The 22,930-nt window shown below is 43.3% G+C and overlaps 1 protein-coding gene and 1 pseudogene across 10 annotated transcripts in view; one reads left to right on the top strand and one right to left on the bottom strand.

Annotated features, from left to right (window-relative positions):
- The window catches only part of RAI2 (retinoic acid induced 2), a 388,350-nt gene that overhangs the window by 130,543 nt on the left and 234,877 nt on the right, over positions 1-22,930 (bottom strand). For 9 of the 10 annotated variants that reach the window (XM_077889284.1, XM_077889277.1, XM_077889287.1 and 6 more), the window contains one exon: positions 1,231-1,281. The exons of the other annotated variant lie outside the window; for it this stretch is intronic. Coding sequence is in view for 8 of the 9 variants with exons in the window: in XM_077889277.1 (XP_077745403.1) it covers positions 1,231-1,263 (33 nt within the window). In the remaining variant the exon portion in view is untranslated. The remainder of the gene's footprint in view (positions 1-1,230; positions 1,282-22,930) is intronic. 10 annotated transcript variants of the gene reach the window in all.
- Positions 1,670-21,018, top strand: LOC144308960 (protein Mdm4 pseudogene; annotated as a pseudogene).

The following is a 22,930-nucleotide window of genomic DNA, read 5'->3' as shown; positions in this document are numbered from 1 at the left end:
TCTGGGGAGGGTCTATGAACCTACATGTTAACTAGAACCCCAGAAAATTCTAATGCATAAGGTTTTCAGATTCCCAGTTTAAGAAACACTGTTGGTTAGCACAATTTTAAGGTTTTCTTTTATTTACATTTATCATGATTTATTACCAATCCCCACTGACATATATTTAGGCTGTTCTCTACTTTTTTTTTTAACATTTTATTTATTTATTCATGAGAGACACAGAGAGAGGCAGAGACATAGGCAGAGGGAGAAACAGGCTCCATGCCTGATGTGGGACTTGATACCTGAATTTGGATCACACCCTGAGCCAAAGGCAGATGCTCAACTGCTGAGCCACCCAGGGGTCCCTGTTCTCTACTTTTTAAATATCATTTTAGTTCTGCACTGACTTTAATTTCTAGGCTCTCCCTGTATCATTCCCTCCACCCACCCAAACATACAATTTTTCTTTAGGATAGAAAATTCCTAGAAGTAGAATTTCTGGGTCCAAAAGATATATAAAATTATAAGCTATATATATATAGTGATATTGCTATTATAGTATTCATTATATAATTATATGTATTCATAGTATAATTTTTTTTTTATTTTAGAGGGAGAGAGAGAGATGGGAGGGCAGGGCAGAGGGAGAGGGAAAGAGAGAGAATCTTAAGCAGACTCCATGCTGGGCCTGGAGCCTGAATCTCACAACCCTAAGATCATGGCCTGGGCTGAAATCAAGAGTCAGATGCTTAAATGACTAGGCCACTCAGGCACCCCTATTAATATAATATTAATATATTATACACCCATATTAGTATAATATAATAAATAACAAAAATTAATGTATTAATATGACATAATAATATTTATTCATTTATATATGTTCAGGTGGGGTTTTATTTGGACTCTTGCACAAGATTTACATTTATCCATGTTAATTTCATCAGGTGATATTTCACCCATTGCTTCAAGAGTCCTGTTATTTTATATCTCTATTCTCCATTGAAATTATTTTGTTATTTTTCTAATCTCCTGCATATCTGATATGTGGCTTCTATACTTTCTTCCAAATTATGGATGAGAAATAGTGAATGGGATAAGGTTGAGAAATGCCTTCCTACTCCACCAGAAAGCTATATTACTCAGCACATCTGTTTATTTTTTTAAACAGCAACAACTTAATTTTAATAGTGATTGGAATATCATTCCCAATATCATCTTTAAGGTTCTAAGAACAGAACTTACCATACGTTTGCTGAAGCTCACATCCACTGCCATCTATCTCTTGGCTCTGATCTACCAATCAAAGGAGAAAAATAAGTGTATTGGTTTCCTATATCCACATTAATGCTATTTAACACATAGCATTATGATTCATAATGCTGTCACAGCATACAATATAAGGCATATATATTCAGTTCGTGTGTCTGAGGGTGGACCGGGGGCTCTGTCTGTCTAAGCCGGGTAAAATTGTTGATGGCCCCTCTGGTGGGGGAGGGAGAGAGCAGGGAAAGGAAACAGAAAGTCGATGCAGAGGGCTCACAGCAAAGGGAAGAGGCTAGGAGGTGAAAAAGAAAGAGAAGCAGAAGAGGGATGTCGGTAGTCTCAATAATGATAGCAATAATAATAACCGCTAATATCAATCAAATTTCTTATGTGTCTAGCACTCTGCTAAATGTTTCACATGTATAAACTCATCTATTCTCCTGACAACTTTGAAAGGTGAGTGCTATTATCATCTCCACTCTGCAGATGGAGAAACTGAGGCACAGAGAGACTAAAAAACATGTCCAACATCATAAAACTATTAAGTGAGATAACCAGGATTTGAACCAGGCCATCCGATGCTCCCCCTTAAGCATGCAAACTGTTCACCATAGTGTATATCATGTGCCACTGTTACTACATTCTACCTACCGTTATTACTGATGCATACGTGCACATATGTGTGGACATACACACACACGCACCACGGCCAGGAAGTGAAGGGCCATTGCCTTTGTTAGGTGCACAGAAAGGGGTTAACCGTGGGAGTCTTTCTTTGTGCTTACTTGGAAACAGTACCTTGAGGAAATGGACATTTGGGTGGTGCCCATACTTGGGGTTACCAACTTGTCCCAGTTTTCTTGGGACTTCCCTGGTTTGGGCACTGAAAGTCCCACGTCCTGACCGCATGTTTTGTTATTTCTTCCCACTGAATACACAAGGGGGCATTGTAACCATTCAGTCGTGCATTCTTCAAACATTTATTGAGCGCCTAATCAGAGGTGTGATTGCTGCCCAAGAACCTAGCACTGAAAATGGGGTGGAGTGACAGAAAAGCGAAGAACTTTCCATCATACCCCCATCAGAAGGAGTAAAATATATATTTCAATGTATAAACACTTACATGGCACTGACTATGTGCCAAGCACTATAATGAGAACCATCCATTTTAGCTCATTTAACCCTCATAAACACCCTGTACCATAGTTACTATCATTATTGTCCCCACTGTAAAGAAGTGGAGGCAAAGAGAGGCTAAGTACCCTGCATATGGCACAGCTGGCAAATGGCACAAAGCCAGACTTGAAGCCAGGCAAGGCCCCCATTGCTCCAGAGTTCATGCCTTGAACTGCTGTGGTAGGCTATGAGAAAAGGACCTGAACCCCCTCTAGAACTCTGTGAGCCTTCAGCCTCTTTCCAGCCCTGCTTAGAGGCTTGTCCCTAACTCAGCAGTTCTCAACCCTGAGAGCACATTACAATCACCCAGGGAGTTGAAAACGTAATACTGATTTCCTAGGACCCCGCTTGCATAGATTTTGATGCAACTGAGCCACTTTGACCTGGACATCAGGATTTCTTTTTAGATTCTTTCTTTCTTTCTTTCTTTCTTTCTTTCTTTCTTTCTTTCTTTCTTTCTTTCTTTCTCTCTTTCAGGGAGGGAAGGAGGGAGCGGGAGGGAGGGAGGGAGGAAGAGAGAGAGGAGAGAGACAGGAAAGTGCAAGAGTGAGCAGAGGGAGGAGTAGAGGGAGACAGAGAATCCCAAACAGACTCCACGTTAAGTGCAGAACCCAATGAGGGGCTCGGTCTCACCACCCCAAGATCACAACCCCAGCCGAAATCAAGAGCTGGAATCTTAACCAACTGAGCCACCCAGGCACTCCATGGACATCAGGGTTTTTTAAAGCTACCCTCAAGGATCTAATGTACAGTTGGGTCTGAGAACAAAGTGCCCCCCCTCAACAACAAGTTGGGCTGAGTCTTCTAATCTAGAGCTTCTTAGTGCCAAAGTGCATCTTGGTCAGCTAAGAACTTGATTAAAATGCAGATTCTGATTCAGTAGGCTTAGGGTGGGAGGACCAGAGATTCAGCATTTCTAGCCAGCTGTTTGGGTGCTGATGTTGGTTTTTAAAATCACACTTGGGGTAGAAAGAATTTTGAGGTAAAGTGTAGTCTATAGACCTATTCAGTTAGAATCTGCATTTTGATGCCCATTTGAGTTTGAGAAGTCCTACTCAAACCCTGAGCTCCCCACAGGTTCTGGGAATGGGTTTCAGATGTGCCAAGGTATTGCCTTCCCTCAGCTCTTCGAAGCTGGGTTGGTGACCCCCAGGGTGCAACTGCAAACAGCCTCACTGACCCCACGTGTATGCAAATATTACATTTCCCAGATGACCATTGTGGAGATGAGTGGGGAGTCCTACTCTAAAAGACTCTTGCTACCCCCCTCTTCCCTCACACCTCCAGCAAGCCTTTGCTCACACTGTTTCTCCCACCCCGGTAGCCTTTGACCAGGCTTACCCAATTTCTGAAGGTCAAGCTCCTGTCTTAATTCCTCCTCTATGGAATCTATTCCCATTTCCACATGGCCATTTCAAACCAACAGACTTTTTTTCATATAACAAACACCGAATAATATTACCTATGTGCCAGGCACTGTTCTAAGCCCTTTACATTATTCATTCATTTGTTCATTCATTTAATCCCCACTTTACAGGAAGGGAAACTGAGGCACAGAGCAGTGGAATAAGTTGCTCAGTCACACAGCTAATAAGCAGCAGGGTCAAGATTCCAACCCAAGTAGTCTGGCTTCAGAATCACTACAACAAACCACAACGCTGAGATTCTTCTCATTGGTGCGGGACTTACAGAAGAATTTGTAAATGATGGAGTGTGGACAGAGAAAGAAGATGTATGAATTTCCTGTGGCTGCTGTGACAGACTACTACACACTGGGTGGCTTAAAACAACAGAAATGTATTTTTTCACAGATCTGGAGGCGAGAAGTCCAAGCTCACATTGTTGGCAGAGTCGTGCTCCTTCTGAAGGCTCTAGGGAAAGATCCTTCTTTGCCTCTTCCTGGCTTCTGGTGGTGGCCAGCAATCCTTGGTATCCCCTGGCTCGTAGACACATCACCCTAATCTCTGCCTCCATCATCACATGGACTTCTCTGTGTGTCTCTCTGTGTCCTCTCTTCTGCTTGTAACGACACCAGACATTCCATTAGGGCCCATCCTAATTCAGTATGGCCCCATCTTAACTAATTATATCTGCAAAGACCCTATTTCCAAATAAGGGCACATTCCGAGATCCCAGGTGGACATGAATTTGGAGGGGCGGAGCAGACACTATTCCACAGAGTATGGAAGAGCACAAAGATGGTTTCAGGACAGGAAGTGTCTCTTAACAATCCTCAGCTACTATTTGTTCCAAAATGCTGCTGAAGCTTTAGGACCTGTGCCCAACACTTTGCAAATTCATCTACGATGTAGCAAGCCATGGAACTGCTGTAAGTTTTGGTCAACAGATGGCAATTTCTTCAGTGTCAAAAGGACATCATTTAAAAACTTCTGCCCACTGTTCAATATCTGATTATGCCTGTGGGTTCTCCCCAGACCAAATCAATCTAGATTGATTTTATGTACACAACAGGTACTGTCATACGCAAAATTGAAGATTTTGCAAGTGGCAGGTGCAAAGGTGAAATGTGCACTGTTGGAGTGGCCATGCATTATCTAGGCTAGCATATAATGGTGAAGCAGCCTTTGCTAGCCTGTGGTGATCTTTCGGGTGAGCTACTTGGACATTGGAGCTTCCCTATGGACTATCCAAGCCTTCTCTATGATAAGCTAAGAAGGAATCTAGTCATCAGCACTCCAGGGCCACAGCATAGACGTTCCAAGCCAAGACCAACTGAAGCAACACTCAGAGGAAAGTTCCAGCTCTAGGGAAAGAGCCAAAGAAGATGTTATCCATACTGTCTACATCATCACATCAGTGCCAAACTCCTAGAGAAAGAGCTAAGTCCTGCCATTGTTTCAGGCACCCAGCAGGACATGTGGGGTTTAAATGAGGAAGTATTAGAGCAGGTAGGTGCTGGGGTAAAAGTAAAACAAGTGAAAAAAATCGGGAACCAAGTGACAGAAAGGTGATCGAAGTGGGAAAAAATGACCCTGAGGACTCTTATTTCCTGAAGTAATGACAGTGGTGGTGAAGCTGCTTCTGAGGATGAATGGTGGTATCACTGAGTACACGAAAATGAACCCTCCAAGCCACAGGTGCTGCTGTTGCTGGGCCCTGGACAATAGTATTCAGACTGTTCTAAGTGAGCCCATCCTTCCTTCATTTCTGTTATCACTGCCACGCCTGCAAAGAAGGAAAACGAAGGAACTAACGTCCCTTACTGCCATGGCGCCATTTTGGCTACCGTCATTAGAGTGGAAAATCTGTAAGAAAAGGAAGAAAAATCCAAATTTCCCAATGCCTGCAGCTCAGTGGAATCCTCATATTTGGCTGCCAGTTCTGAAAGCCCAGAGACCATCTCAAGCACAAGAGAACAATCAGATGGCCTTACAGAGCAGAGACCAGATACACAAAATGGGAAGAACTGACAAAATGTCTTGATGCCCTGTAGCATGTGCGAGAAGTGGCTTCAAGAAAGAAATATTCCTGGAAGAACAGGCCACCTTGTCACTTGTTTCCACTGCACCAGAAGATTAAAGAAGCCTGGGGCTTCATGCCCTCTTTGCAAGAACATTCAGCTGTTATTAAGGTTTTTATGGCCTAGCTGGATGGGCGAGTTGCAGAGAAATGATAACCAGAGCCAGGTCAGGGATAAAATTGCCAGTACAGAGCATCTCCACTCAGTGAGACCCACTGCATCCGTTCATTGATTCATGCAAACGTCTATGTGCCAGGGCATTTTCCCTTCTAAGTTCATACGAGATTTGAGAGCAATGCCTTAAAACCAGGTCATCAATCTGGGGGCTCCATTTACACGGAAAGTTACTTTAGTTACTACATTCATTCTTCCTCTAAAAAAGAGGTTCTGAGAGGGAGCAGTTACGGAGACAAACCGGAAAATACATCCATTCACCACATTTTCTGAAGATTAACTTTCTCCCTAGTTAATTTGCTTCCCCACTTTTCACTTTTATTCTGTTGGAGGATGCTCTTTGGCATAAAAATCCAGGGTGGCTGTGAGAAAAACACTAAAACTAACGAGAAAAAACACAAATAATATGACATGTTATTGATCATTTACCTTACAGTCAAGTTACATGGATCTGAGAAGTCAAAAGAAAAGATAAGAAGCTTGAAAAACAAGAGATTTGTTCCATGTATATCCCAGAACAATGGCTATCAAGTTTTTTGCTAACATACCCCTCAAAGAACTTTGAAAAACTGTATACTCTTTTCCACATTAAAACAAAAACCTGAGCTATAATAAATATACAATAAAACCCACAGATCTTAAAGGCTCCTTTCCAAGTTCTAGGCATTTGAGTACCCACTAACCCAAAACAAGCTATAGAACATTTCCATCACCTGACAATTGTCCCTCTGGTCCCTTTGCAGGTAACCTCCCATTTCTTGACTCTCACTCAGGATTAGTCTCCTTCAGCACATCTTTATGTTGATATCTAAATTCTCAAAATATACTTTCTTGCTTACAAAGGAAAAACTAATCAGCCAAAGTTTTCCACAGTTCTTTCGTGAGGAATGATTGACAGGGCATACAAAATCACTGTGTATATTATTCGTAGTCTGCAATATGCAGAATTTTACCTAAAGATGGCTACTTCTCACACTTTGGGCCCAAGTATTCTCTCAGACTTTTCCATGTTCTTTATTTATTATGTCCTGAGTGACATAACCTCGTCAGTATCAGAACACGCGCAACTATGAGTTTAGTGCTCTGAGTGAGCCAGTCAGGCCAGCAGTGCCCTTTCGAGAATGCCATCTTTCTAGAATGCTGTTTCTCCTGACAACAGTTAGTAAGGGGAGGTAGAAAAGTTTGTTCCCTGACGCGTTTGATCATTCAGTTGGCATCTGTCAACACCTGCCCTGAACCATTGGATAACTGTGGGTGAGATGTTTTGTGGCCCAGCTAGACTGAGGTATAATGACAAAGGAACACAACTTGGAAGACCTGGATAAAAGACTCAATTCTGCCATTATTATGTGGTCAGGGACAGATTCTTCCAACTTTCTTTTTTTTATTTTTTTTTTATTTTTTTATTTTTTTTTCTTTTTTTTAATTTTTTTATTTATTCATGAGAGACAGAGAGAGAGAGACAGACAGAGAGACAAACAGACAGACACAAGCAGGCTCCATGCAGGGAGCCTGACGTGGGATTCGATCCTGGGTCCCCAGGATCACGCCCTGGGCTGAAGGTGGCACTAAACCGCTGAACCACCCAGGCTGCCCCCTCCTTCAAACGTTCTGAGCCTCTGTAGACTGTCAAACAGGACTAAAACCCACCTCACTGGGACACTGTGAGAATTTAGGTGAGAAGAGTAAAAGTGCTTTGTAAAATGTCAAGTCCTCATCAGTGAACTCTATCACTATTCTTTTAAACAGGAGCTAATTCTTGTACCTCTTAGCATCCTTGTTGAACACTGCATGCAGGAGGTCTTAACAAGTATGTGTTAACTGAGTGATATATTTGTTTATAGTCAATAAGAATAAAGGGTTGTAAACGTTATTGCTTAGGGAATCAAAATTTTACAAATTAAATTCTCAATGCACACATATAAATATAGATTTTTTTTACCTCAGCTTAATATGCATACATAAGATATAAGAAATAAGCCAAGTTCAGTTTTTAAAAAAGCAATCTGCAAAATTGCATCCCTTAGTAATCTGTACATTTGTATGCAAAATTATCACTACTCATTCTTTTCCCACCAGGAAAGTTAAGCAATAGCACATGGTGTAACCTCTCTTTGGAGCATCCATTTGCTATCCTTAATCACGTTTGCAGTTCTCCCAAGAACCGTTTCAAACATTTTCACACTTACATAAATTGTAAAGCTGAGAACAAGAAATACTATTCTGGTAAAGAAGAGGCCATAGTTGATTTTATGAATCTAGATAATTAATTAGTCCACTTAGCAAACCAGTGTAAAGTCCCACTATGAGCCAGGTATTCGGGAACAGGATATAAAAACAAGGTGATGGTGGGGGTTGCTAGCCAAGATGGATCAGCCCCCACTGATTACATCTAAGAACTCCAGACAAGATATAAAAACAACAACAGCAACAACTGACAGAAGACTAATGGAAAGCAAATAATAGCAGGCAAATGGGGGAGGCAAGTCAAAGAAGTCATTATGGTGGTGAATTTCCTGGGATTTTACCCCCTCTTTTATTTCCCAGTTTTGACCCCTTGATGGTCCAAGTTGCAGAGCTGTTCAGCGGCTCTACAGATCATGGCCCCTGCCTCCCGTATACCCTAAGTCCTCTCTACTCAACTGAGGGGAAAAAGAGGGAGAACCATATGTGAGAGGTTTTAATGGGCCAGGCCTGGAAGTGAGGCAAATCACTTCGGCCCACATTCCACTGGTCAAGACTCAGTCACATGGTCATTCCTAACTGCAAAGGAGGCTGGGAAATGTAGTCTAGCCATCTGCCAGAGGAAAGTAAAATATAGATACTAATCAGCACTAAAATAGCACTGAGGGGGGCACTTGACGGGATGAGCACTGGGTGTTATACTATATGTTGGCAAATCGAACTCCAATAAAAATTTTTTTAATTTAAAAAAAAAACAAAGGGCAGCCCGGGTGGCTTAGTGGTTTAGCGCCGCCTTCAGCCCAGGGCATGATTCTGGAGACCCGGGATGGAGTCCCACGTCGGGCTCCCTGCATGGAGCCTGCTTCTCCCTCTGTCTGTGTCTCTGCCTCTCTCTCTGTGTGTCTCTCATGAATGAATAAATAAAATTTTAAAAATAAATAAATAAAATAAAATAGCCTGTCATAACTGCCCCAGTACACAAAGGGGTGTGCAGGGATCTTTGTGGACACAGCAGGGACTTCCAAACAGAATGGGGAGACAGAGACCAGAAAAGGCTTTCTGAAGGATGGGACCTGAGTTTTGCAAGGTAATCAGGAAGGTGAAAGGAGGGGCATGGGAGGAGACCACAGCATGTGCAGAGATGCAGAGGCAAGAAACATACTGATGAATTTGAGAGACCTCAAGTGATTCCCTCTTCCTTGGGCAAGAGCTGAATGGAAAGAGAGCCAGGAGATGAGCCTCAAGAGGGAGGGGGGAGCCAGGATTTGAGCCAGAAAACTCTGTAACATCATTGATATATTTTAAGCAAAGGTGTAATAGAAACTGGTTCCCAATTTAGAAAGAGCCTGGTAATTGTGTAGAGGGTAGCTGGAAGCAGTATAGGAGTTAGGAGACTTTTGTCATGGTCCAGGCACAAAGCAATTTGGGCTTGAAGTTAGCAGTGGGATACTGTGACGGGATCACATATAAGATCTGAGACATCCATGAGTCAAAACTCTTAAGACTTAGTAACTGATTGAATATGATGATGGTATTTGATATTACAAAAAGAGTCGAGGAAATTCATTTGTTTCATTCATTTAACATATTTACTGGACATCTACTGTCTGTGTTCCTCTAGGTGCTGGAGATACAAGAATGAATAAACAAGCAAAGTTCCTGTCCTCACAGAGTTTACATTCTGGTGGAAACTTTTAAAACATCAACAAGTAAATATAAATTTATACCATGATTATGTTTAGCAAATAACCTGTTGTGTTTGAGATGTCCTTGTGGAACATTTGTGTGGGGGTTGTTTAACTGCAGGTTATTTCTATGAGTCTGTTGCTCAGGAGGGAAGCCTTGGCCATGGATGAGGATTTGGGAGTCACCAGCACACGACAAGAAAACCAATACAAACTAGTACAGGGAATTCATGGCTCAAGACAGCAAAAAGCCCCGGGTTGTTTCTTCAGCTTCAGGCATAGCTGGGTACAGGCTTTTAAATGACAGTATTGGACTTCTTTTAATTAATTTCTTGGAGTCTCTGGGGCATGATGGCCTCTGGCAACCCTAAAGTCCCCAGCTCACATCTATTCATTCAACGACTCATCCGAGATTTGTTTTGGTTTTTGTTTTCTGATAGCTTAAGCAGAAAAATCTCCGTAAAGTCTATGATTGATGCATTGGGGATTACATGTCCATTCTGGAACCAAGCCCCGTAACCTGGAGTTGGAAGATTCTGCTTGAACATGCCTGAGTCATGAACCCAAACCTGTGGCAATGGGTGGGACAGGGTCAGCTCCATAAAACCCACAAGTGTATTCCTCCAGGAAAGACAAATTCTGGTACTAGCTGGTAGGGAAATAGCTGCTGAGCAGGCAAAGACCAGAATGTTCTCTATAGGTGGAAACTGAGGGTTGGGTATTAGTGAGGTCACCCTGGGAGAATATACAGAATGAGAAGCCAGAACTGATGTCAAAATCCTGGGAAGTATGACACTTATTAGCTAAATAGGAAAAAAAAAAAGATGATCCTGCAAAAGAGATGCAGAAGAAGAGGCCAGAGCTGTAGGAGGAGATCCCGAAGTCAGGTGATGTCCCAGACACCAACGGAGTGAGTCTCAAAAAGAACGGAGTCAACAGTCACAGAGGAGCCAATGAAAATGAGGACAGGAGGAGATATGACCTGATACCTTGACCATAAAAGCCCATGAGTTAAAGCTAGGCAGTGCTCCTTGGAGAACAGAAGGTGCTATTAAGGAGAAATACAGTAGACTGTCTGGGAGGAAGATCTGGGAAGTTCACGAAATCAAATGGCTCTAACTGTCTCAGCCTCTTGAACTGAGAGGCATATCCAGAGGATCAGGAAAGCTGTGGGATGAACATGAAACCCCTGTCTTGACCCTCAATTCTACGCAAAAAAATTATGAGGTGGATCACATTATTTCTATGATAGAACAAACATATCTATATTATGGGGCAGGATGCAAAATCTGTGGGATTTTTTTAAAGATTTATTTATTTATTTATTCATGATAAAAAGAGAGAGGCAGAGACACAGGCAGAGGGAGAAGCAGGCTCCATGCCGGGAGCCCAATGCGGGACTCAATCCCGGGACTCCAGGATCGCGCCCTGGGCCAAAGGCAGGCGCCAAACTGCTGAGCCACCCAGGGATCCCATCTGTGGGATTTTTAAGTTAAAATATTAAGCTTTAAAGAGATTTGTACTTGCAAAGGATCCCTTCAGACTATACTCCCAGAGTTGTTCCTTGCAGGGAACATCCCTTCCCCTCTGGTTAAAGGGGGGGGAGTAGGTCTTCAAGTAGAAAAGAATGGGAATCATGACTATTTGTCATCTGTACATTTGCCTGCTGCCCCATTGGTAAGTAGGATGTTTTAGGACAGATCTGCTCACAAATAATGATAATAATGACTATAACAGGCACTATTCTAAGGACTTGACCTCGGTTATGCCTCACAACAACCCCTTGAGATGCAGTATTATTATAATTGCTCCTGTTTTAAAGATGAGGAAGCTGACACACACAGAGGTTAAATAACTTACCAAAGGTCACACAGCTCCAGATTTAGACCCAGAGGTTCTGGCTACTACTACTACGCATACTGCAGTGTTCAAACCCATGGTTTCCACGTGGTACGCTTGTCACACCATACATTTTTTTTTTTAAGATTTTATTTATTTCCTCCTGAGAGATGCACAGAGAGAGAGGCAGAGACACAGACAGAGGGAGAAGCAGACTCCCTGCAGGGAGCCTGGTGCAGGACTCGATCCCAGGACCCTGGGATCACTCTCTGAGCCAAAGGCAGATGCTCAACTACTGAGCCTCCCAGGCACCCCCGCACCATACATTCTAACCCTTGTATGATGGTCTGTAAGTGTTTAGAAGAGGCAGGGCTGGGGAAGCTGTGTCCCACCCCTGCCCTAGCCAGCTCACCGACTGGTGATACGATGGACATGCCACAGAGGCACAGAAGCCCTACTCCCCACACACCTTTGTACTGGTAACCTTGGAACCATAGGAATTTGTTAGTCCACTGAGTGACGTTTATCTGAACCCCACGATTACCTTTCTGTTTGGACTTGCACTTTTAATCTTTATTGGTGTCAATGCATTCCCCACATGAAAGAATAATTTCAAAGGTGCTTTATACGATAGCTGGGTTCATAAACATATTGTAATTTAAGCTTTTCATACCCTGAGTATGAAGAGAAAAATCTGCAATCACCTGGTACTAATCTGTTTTCCTTGAACGTATATGCATAAATTACTTTTTTGCATTATTTCTGAATAATAAAAAGATAGCTCGAGCAGTATATGAACCCCCCATAGCTCCGTCATCCAGCAACAACCATTTACCCATGACCAATCTCACTCATTTCCTAAGTAAAAGCCAACTATCGTATCATTTCATCTATAAATACTTCTGGGCATATCTCTAAAAGATAAGATGGATTATTTTTTAAACATAACAATATCAGTCCACATTCATATTTCCATAAATTATTTTGAAAATTTTGCTCGTTCTATAGCTCCATACCCCTTAATTATTAATTTGGTTGCTTTTGTTATTGTTGATATGATTTTGAAATTTTTTTTTATTATGAAAAAACAAACTCCAAAATGTAGAGAAAAGAGAACCCCTGCACCTATCACTCAGCTTCAACAATTATCTATATTTGGTCAATCTTGCTTCATTTACTTTCCCCTTTTTATATCCTCCTTTCACTGGCTGTTCATAAAGCAATCCCCCGATGACATTTCCTGTCATTGGGCATGCATTCTTAGCTTGGTTGGTGGCAAGAAAATGTCGAGGTGTTCTCTGGTAGGCATTTATATATTTATTTAATTTCTAAATCCCTGAAAAGGGATTAGATTAAATGCAATGTTTTCAGTGGATCAGATAAACTGCCACTTGGTGTTTAGCTGTTTCCTTTTTTTTTTTTTGAGTAATGTTTAAAATAAAACCAAATTATAAACAAATGGCACTAATAGTCTATGACATGAATACCAAACAAAATATTTGTGTCATACACCCTCTGTCAGCTGTGCCCAGATCTTTAAAGGTACACATTTTTCCAAGACTAATTGAATAAAAACTGAAACGAGAAATTTTAAGCCTGATTATAATTTTGAAAAAGAAAGAAAAAATATAAAGAGACACCATCAGCTGGTTTAGATTGGAAATGGGGCCTGAATGATGACACTCCTATTGGCAAACCCCTGGCTTCCTCTCACACTCCTAGGTTTTAAAATCCACTCGTTTCCAAACAGCTCTTGGAAGCCCTTTGAGAATGGTGCGTTTCCTTGCCTAGGAGGCAGAAAAAGTAGTTCAGGCTTTGAGGTCTCAGAAGGTAATCACACAGGTCATGATTTGTTGAGATTTACCAAGATGACCTTGTTTTATCTTGTGGAGACTTACCATGAAATCCATGGCAACACCCACGATAACTGTGAAATCATAGTGTGTTACCATATTGCTCCTTCTGTGGTTGCCACCACAAGCAAATGACAAATGACAGCCATACTGGCTTATACACCACTAAAACCCCAGGGGGGTAATGAAAGCTTGTCATGGGTTAGGTCAAGCACCAGCAAGAGAAGAGCTGTCGAGCATTTTTAGCGCCAACAACAGAAAATCTGGGCAAACAAAAAGTAATTGGCTAAGATTATAAATGAGTTCAACTCTTTTGCAGAAGGTTTGGCAGTACCTATTAAAATTAAACATGCACATACCCTATAACCCAGCAATTCCACTTCATGGCGCTAGAGGTCAGGACAGTGCTTACCCTGGGGCAGTGGCTAAGGGGGGCAGGAGTGAGCCTTCTGGGGCTCTGGAAATATTCTGTCTTGATCTGATGGGAGTCACATGGGTGGAGACAGAGGTAAACATTCATCTTTAAACTGTACACTCCGTATTTGTGCACTGTCCTGTGAGCTATACCTCCCCCCCCAAAAAAAAATGTAATTCATAAAAATTCCAAATAAAGAGGCTTTTGCAAAGTGCTGGCAATTTAAGAGGACCTCTGTCTCTGAATCATGACAAAAGCCTGTGTTCGCCAGGAACTCATTAGAGCTCTCCAGGTAGAGAACCTCCAATCAAATAGTGGAGGTCGAGGTGTCATCTCTACTTTCCCCTAAGACAGTAGGTCTCATCCCTTTCTCCACGAACCAGGGTCCCAATGAGACAAAGACCCACCGTTCCTAGAAGGGCATTGCTGTATTTATGGGCACTGATGTACGCTGTACCTCTTGCACTTGTGGACAATTCAAATGGCCTTTCTTTGACAAAATGATTCCAATGGTTGATGATTGGGTTGCTTCTGAATCACCCTTCTCAGCAAAGCCAAAACTGTCATATCATATGCCAAGTTACTTTCTAAAATTAAATTAAATGGCAGGCTCTGCTGGTGTTGCTTAATATTTGCTCTTAATTATATTGTAGCCTCTGCCATTTCACAAGGCGTTTGAACACCCTTTGATTATTCATTGTTCAGTTCCTCAGGTGCACCCATTCAGCAGTAAATCACTGAGAAACCACCAGAAATTTCTATGCTGATATGTTAGTAGCCAAGCAGGGTAATTCTCCCGGGTGCTTATGCCTGGTAAGCACTGCTTGCACCAAGGTCCTCTCTGTTCAGGGATTTGAGAGAAACGTTAGTTAAGGGAGGCAGATCTGTACCCCAGGTCTTATACCTGGGAAACTTTAATGGGCTCCTGGTGAGCCCAGCATCAAGAGACAGGCTCTCTTAAATTGCCAGCCCCTTGAAACGGAGGCAGACCTATCGTAAGGGCATCAGGCTGTCAGTGGATGTGGTTTCCAGTCTATGATGAGAAAATGGGTGAGAACAACAACAACAAAAACCCACCAAAGTTTAAAGAGCACAAAAGAGCATGGGATCAAAATATGGATAAATCCAAATGCATTTTCTAGGTTAAAGTGGTTTTATGTTTGTTCATATGGAGGCTTACAAAATGTGATAGTATTAATGCAAGAATATGGCTACAATTTAGAAGGAATTGATACTAAATTGGGAAACAAAATGACGTTACATGTACCAAAACTGAACACTACTTTATTATTCATGACTTGGTATCACAACCTTATGGCAGCTTTTAAATATGAAAAAACCTGTGAAGATATAATGAATTAAAGCTGTGGAAGTTTTATAGAGACAAAAAAAATGTTCTGTATTTCAAGGCATTACATCCCCTGGATATTTTTATGATTTTAATTCAAGGGTCAGATTTTTATGGTTGGGTAAACGGTCGAGAAAGATTCCATCAGCTGCTTTTCAATTATTATAATAGGGGGAAACACAGTATACCTTTGCTATTTAAAAGATTTTTTTTTTTTAAGATCAGAACATGTGTTCCACTTCATGGTATCAACCACAGAGCAAAATGGCTCTAATTGGGAACATACTTGGGGCGAATGACTGGATTAAAATGACTGAGTTATAAATGTCTGAAATGTCTATTTCAGGCACAAGCAGGGGGAATTGGCATTAATTTCTAGAGTGTGCACATAATGATTACATTAGCCCACAGAGATGAAGAGTATATCAGCGTGTACCCTGGAGAAGAAATACCATATGAATAAGGAATGAGCCAATCAATTCTTTAGTGGGCGGCAATCACCGTGAGAAAGGCCTTGGCTGACTCTGCCTCTACCCTCCACCCCACCACCACTTAGCCAGCCCATTTGTCCAGAAGCCCAGTATGTTCCTCTGTAATATCCACCAAACCAAATAAAATGCTTATATTGGTACAGTGGAAAATGCCAACTAACCTTTGACTTTTGACTTAACCCCTGACCCACTGGACACCTCACGTTGCTTTTGGAATAAGTTGCTGGATCATAACCACTGAGATGCACAAAGAGATACAGATGTGCACACATCTAGGATCCACGTACACACAGGCACGTATGCCTTTTTTCCTGCTCTTTCTCTCTCAGATGCTGACTCCTGGCCCCAACAGGCAAGATAAGAACAGCCCTCCCTCCCTTGCTCCGACCAATCTGTATGTGTGTGCGCGTGCCTGTGTGTGCGCACCTGTGCTTGGAGAGTATTCTAGGATGAGAGGAAACAATCTGAATGGCAAAAAGCTTAGAGTGTGGGTGCTAGAATAAAGAGACAGTCACTGTCGGTGGGGACCCTGTCCTCATCCCCTGTGCATTAACCTTTCCAGTGTATGCTGACAGCGTCCTACTTCAAGCAGTGTCTTCAATTCTCTGCCTGAGGTTTTCTCTTGGCCTGAGAATGGAGTCACCTAGAGGACCCATGGAATGAGCACCCCAGGAGCACTGCCTTCACTGGATATAGGATGGATGGAGAGGTAAATATGCTAGTGTCCTCACCCCTTAGTCGGGTCTAACTCCAAGGCATGATCTAGCTCACCTCCCAGAGCTCCCCAGCAGGAGTGCACCCCTGCTGCCCACACAGGCAGTAGGCTCCATCATATATTCTCCCTGCCGAGCTTCCCTGCTCCCCTACTGGAGCTTCAGATCACCTCCCAAATAAGCTTCTTGCCCTTAAATCCTCATCTCAGGGTCTGTGTCTGTGTGACCCAAGGTAGACCAGATGGATTTGGACTCAGGGAATCGTGGCATTTGGAACTCAAAGACGTGAGTTTGACCCTTGCCTTGGCAATCTGCTCTCTGTGACCACACGTGTTACTTTGTCTCTCTGAGCCTCCGTTTCTTCATCTATAAAATAGGGATAATAGAACACCTTTGCTATGTAACAGTGCCCTTGGGAGGTGCAAATGAGAGAATGTATGTGAAAATGTTAAACACTGTATAGAGCCACACAAATACTCATTATAGCTCATGAGGATTGTCCTCACCTCCCCCACCACACGCCTTCTTTCATACATTTTATTTGAAATTATAGACTCACAGGAAGCTGCAATAATAGTACATAGAGCCCCATGTACCCTTCACGCAGCTTCTCCCGGTGGTGACATCTAATGTCATGGTAGCAGGGTAGCAAAACCAGGAAGCTGCTATCGGTACAGTACTGTTAACTAGACTACTGACCTCATTCAGTTTTATGCTTTTTAAGGACTCCCCAATCTGCCATTCTGTTTCTCCTCGGTGCTCTGGCCTCCACTCACCCTACTTCTAGTGATCTTTGAAGAGTCTCAACCAGCCACTTGGATCACTATATCTTAGTGTCTACCACATTAGACCAGGTTCTGACTTAACGCTTTCAATCACTGTCTTAAACACACTTCAAAACTGTGAGACGAAATTCTATTCCTTTTCATCTAAATCTTTCTGTTACTGCCTCTTGACCGACAACAGGTAGGCATTGTAGACGAAATCCCAAGAGCTTGGATCCCACTAAGCAACTTCCTGAAATGGTGAATGAATGCAACAGTTACCCAAAGAGGTGTTTCCAGTGATGAACTGGATAACAGTATTTTCATTAGAAGGTTAATACATTTTCTTTAGTTGTTTTAGAAGTCTTGGATAAATGCCTCCTTGTTTATTTGATTCATATCCTTCTTAATTTTTCAAGTTGTCCTGTCATCCCTTCCTTAGTACTCCTAGGACTTCACCTTTAATGCCTGGAGAAAAAGTGGGGAGAGCCTTTTCTCCATCAATCCTCCAATGAAGAGAAGGGTCGTGGGGTCGTTCACAGTAGTGCCTCAGTAATCTCCTATACCCTCTTTGAATGCAACTGCTATTTCTCTCTGAGCAGATCATTTATCTCCTCCCTGACTGCCTTCTTGGTTAAAGGTTAACAAAAATGACATCCCCTTCAAGTTCAAACCCTTGGAATGCACAGACCCCTGCTGCCAACAAAGTCTTTCAAACCAAGGAGACAGAAAATGTACCAGGGCCAAGGCTCTGAAATTGCTGCCATTTCTGTCTTCCTGATGCCTATGGGTGTTGCTGACCATCCTTATCTTCTGAAAATGCTTTAGGATATATATTTTCAAGGACCAAGACTTGAACTAATTGTACTACTACTTGTAGTAGTACAGGACCTGTTGTCTAAGTGCTGGAGGCAAGCCTCTGTTCTTTTCTTGTAAGTTCTCTCATGGGGCTCTCACTCTCCTTCCTGGTTTCAAGGCATTAGCTCTACAGATATTATTCCCAAACTACCTCTCATTCCCAATCTCTCTCAAAAATCTGATCCCATATCCCACTTACCTGCAAGTCCCATCCTCACTGGCGTGATCACCATTCTCATAGTTGCCTGGACTCAAACTCTCAGGCTTATTTTACTCCTTATCAAGAAGCTTCTGGAACCGCCTGGTCCCAGTCTGTCATTCCTGTCCCACACAGCCAACACACACCAAGAACTCATGTGTCTAAGAAATGGGTTTTAGTGATCTTCTACCTTTGGACAAACCCAATAATGCTTTAGGAAAAGATCATAGGCCAATGCACAAGGACAATAGCCTGGTTCTGCTGAGCCCAAACCACAAATGAAACACTCCGACACTCCATGCCCAATCCCAGATCACTGGTTTTTGCTCCAGTTACTCTTCTTGACCAAAATTATGCCGCTGACTCTTTTCTCCACCTGTGAAATTCCACCTATGTTAAAAGGATCTGGACACTTCTATCCATGTTTGTAACCATTTGTTGACAGTAGTGCTATACCCCCTGCTATCGCTTGCTAATTTTTTATATCCCTTATCTTCCTCAACTACATTGCAAGTTCCTTGGGAGCAGAGACTGGGTCTTACTTTTCTGCAATCTCCACGGCATCTAGAAGTCTGCCTCATCCAGAGAAGTAGCACCACGTATTTCTCATGATGGGTTGATATTCATGTGTCCAGCGGTCCCGACAAAATAAAAGGAAGGTCGATGAAACCAATTCTTATTGAGCAGCTATGATGTGCCACAGCCTTCTCTAACCACCTAATCTAATCTAAGTGCCCCCCCATCTATCACATTATTCAGTTTTGTTGTCATCGTAGCATCTCTCGCTACCTGAAATTATCCTGTTCAGTTATTTATTCATGTAACAAATGCTTTGTTGTGCTCTCCAGATCCTTCTTTCAGGACTATGGTTCTCATTCCCCCAGGTAGTGGGAGTGATGGCTGCTGAGTGTTCTCAGCTAAGCATCCTTTCAAGAACTGTCCATTGATCACACACACCCCGCCCCCACACCAGGGCAGCCTGTATATCATGACTGTTAAAATGGGGGTAGAAAGGCCCACAAACCTGCCTCTCCTGGGGCAACTCTGAGGGGCTATGCTGGTCCCAGAGCTTCTGTGGGGTGGGTTGAAGCCTCTGTAACACCCACCTCTCCCTACCAGTCTTTGCTCAGTCCCTCTTCCCTCACTTGCCTACTGGTGGCATCCCTAAGAGCATCCATAATAAGCTTTCTGTATGCAGGTCTCCATCACAATCTGTTTCCAGGGAACCTGACTTAAGATGCCTTACTTGTCCATTGTCTGTTCTCACTAGAATGTTCCATGAGAGGAGGGACCTTACCTATCTCATTTACTGCTGGGCCAAGAATTTACTGCTAAATACATGACAGGTGCTAAAAAAATATTTGTGGACTATGAATGAATAAACAATGGCTTCTATCTAAATCCCAGAGCTCTACCCCTCATTTTCCACATGAGAAATCAAGGACAGAGAGGCAAGTTAAATCTCCCAAGGATACACAGTTAGTCAGTTGTAGAACCAGGACCATACTTGTATGAATCCAACATCCACACTCTTTTAAAAACCAAGCACAGCCTCTTGATGTCTTCATCACTGAGGGTTGTACCTTCTGCTTTGGCTCCTGTGGTCTGGCTGACTTCTTGGTGTACTTGGCTTGGAAATCTTGATATAGCCTTTAGCTCAGCTCCCTCTCTCTTCTTTCTCTTAGCCACACCACTGGCATCCTCCATGCCTTTCTGTACAACTATCCTCCTGTGTGTCCTTTCTCCTCTGATCCCCCTGACAATGTGTTTGTTCAGAGGCTAATTACTCTCCAGTTCAATCGCTACAGTCCTTACATGGGGACCATGGCCCTGTGATCTCATCAACTTCAGTCACCCTCAACATTCTCTTCCTTACCATCTTCTCCACCACGATCAGGGGCCAAGCAGGACATAGAATTCATACTAGATAATTTAAATGAAAACCAAAGAAAGATCAACACGCTGAAGTATGGGCAGTGCTAGGGGAACAAACCTAAATGGCGAGGCCCTCAGGAACCAGCAAGAGTGGGGAGCTGTTGCCAGTCCTAGGGTTGAAGGAATGAGGGAAGGAAACAGTGTTACAAGAGCCTGGTGAGAGCTGGAACCACGGAGGAGGGTTTTCCCCATGGGAGCTGTCATCCTGGAGGGGTGCAGACACTACCAGAGACAGGATGCCAAAGCAGTGAAAGAGCAAAGAAGAAATCTCCTGGATTTCTCTCCTGCCACTCAGAGCTCTTGATGGTGTTTTCCATTGGCCAACCCCAGCTGGATGCCAGGTGGCCATGGGGACCATGGGGCAGAGATTGGATCTGGGGGTCACAGGGGGAGGCAAAAGAGGGATCAATACACCTTAACTTACCAACAGAACAGCTAATTTTCATGTCCCACTAACACCATCCCATGCCTTTCCATTTGTAAAGGTGTCTGTTGGACATATCGCATCTGTCCGTTGGGGAGACCCCGGCTGCGGCACAGCCTTCTGTCCTCAGAAGAACGGAAGGAGCGGTGGGAACAGGGCCAGGCTGATTACATGGGAGCAGATTCCTTTGACAACCTCAAGAGGAAACTTGACACTTACCTCCAGTAGAAACACTGCCATTCTCCCATGGACACATCCACTTCACGGGCACTTGTTTCTGATACTTAGCATCTAGAGCTGGGTTAGGAAAGGTCTGTTACAGTTGCTAGAAGCTTTGCTAAAATTCATCAGATGGGGGGATTTTGCAGGACAGCAGGTGAGAACTGGGCAGAAGTCGCAAAGTAGCAGCAGCTCTGTTACGTGGACCGTGTTCTGCTTTTTAATCCTAGGCTTATTCAGCTCATGTGTCGGAAATTCTTACTTTTGCTGATGGCCAACAAATGTGGTAAGGGAAACCCAGGCTGTTAAAACGGCTGCTTTGCCGCCGAGAAACGTGCCAGTGCAGGCCCTGAATCAGCCTCCCTCCGACGGGACAGGGTATCTCTCGCTCGCTTGCTTGTCGTACCTCTCACTAGACTTGCGTTTCAGAGTTGCTCACAGACTGCCAGAGTGATGGTGATGCTGCTCTCAGTAACGACCGCCCGCGGCACTGAGTGATCCGTGGGCCTCTCGACGGGCGGCGTTGGCCCATTCTGTTTCCTACCTGCAGTGTCTGAAGCGGTTCCCCGGTGTCCCATGTGTACAGTAAGGCCGCATGCTAACGCGCTCGTGTTCGGTTCTGTGGATCTGTGAACAGCAGTGTGTCCTCTGATGGTCACCTGCCGGGGCACCTTGTATGAAAATAAAGACTTGTTGCCATAAAACAAGTCCTTTATTGGTACAACCAGAGCACGCTGCCCAGCCTGCAGGCTCCAGCAGAGGATCGTGGGGCGGCTGGGGCTGGGTGTGGTGTGGGCTGCAGTCATGGGTGGGGGATGGAGATAGGCTGGGAAATAGGAAAAAGAGACTGGAAACCATCCGGATAACTCTTCTTGCCTGAGCCTCAAGACCTCCTTGCACTGGGAGCCAGCTGATGCCTGACCAAATACCTAGGAGGCTCCCAAGGTAGGAGGGTTCGCTGCTGCCAAGAGCGCCAGCAAAGATTATGAAGCCCTTTGAAACACAAATATCCTTTGATCCTTGCAATGTCCCCATGAGGTAAGTACTAGGACTTACCAACCCATTTTACAGATGAGGAAACAAGCTTAGAGGATTTGCGGCTCACCCAAGATCATTAGATAGCTAAGAAATGGCACAGTTGAAACATAAACCCAGATTTGTGAGTTCAAGCTTTTTAACCAAAATCCAGGATTCAGTTTCAGCACATGGTTAAGATGTATATTCTCTGGAACATCTCTCCATTCCTACCTTCTCCTCTTTCTGCACGTGCATGCACACACACACACACACACACCCGCTACCCCATGTTTTCTTAATCCTTCTCATTAACTTTCTTTTGTCTTTGACCTTCTCTTGTGCTTCACTAATTCTCTCATCATCTCCTCCTTCCCATTAACTCAGGCCCATCAGCTTCTTTGTTAGTACCTCACCTCCTCGCCAGCTGCCTCTTGCCTCAAATACTGAAGTGTGGTGATGTCTAGTGCTGCACCATCCAATACAAGCCATTAGAAATATGGCTTGAATGACTAAAGAACTAATTTTTAATTTAATTTTAGTAAATTTAAATTTTAAAAAAATATTTTTTTATTTATTTGACAGAGAAAGCACAAGTAGGGGGAGAGACAGGCAGGGAAAGAGGGAGAAGCAGGCTCCCCTCCGAGCAGAGAGCCCAAAGGGGGACTCAATCCCAGGACCCTGGGATCATTACCTGAGCTAAAGGCAGATGCTTAACCAACTGAGCCCACCCAGGCACCTCATAAATTTAAATTTAAAACTGTACTTGGAGCTTATTCTGCACCCTGTCCCCAGTGATCTTTAAGTGTAGGCTGTGCTCAGTGACTTGTTTCCAAGGAAAAGACTATAGAAAGGGAGAAAAAAGTAACTTGGGGTACAGAAATCTGGCAAACATGACCTCAGCCAG

This window comes from Canis aureus, chromosome X, assembly GCF_053574225.1.
Source record: "Canis aureus isolate CA01 chromosome X, VMU_Caureus_v.1.0, whole genome shotgun sequence".
NCBI classification, from domain to species: domain Eukaryota; kingdom Metazoa; phylum Chordata; class Mammalia; order Carnivora; family Canidae; genus Canis; species Canis aureus.
The sequence above is the reverse complement of the archived record's forward strand: the minus strand, read 5'-3'. Positions and strand labels throughout refer to the sequence as shown.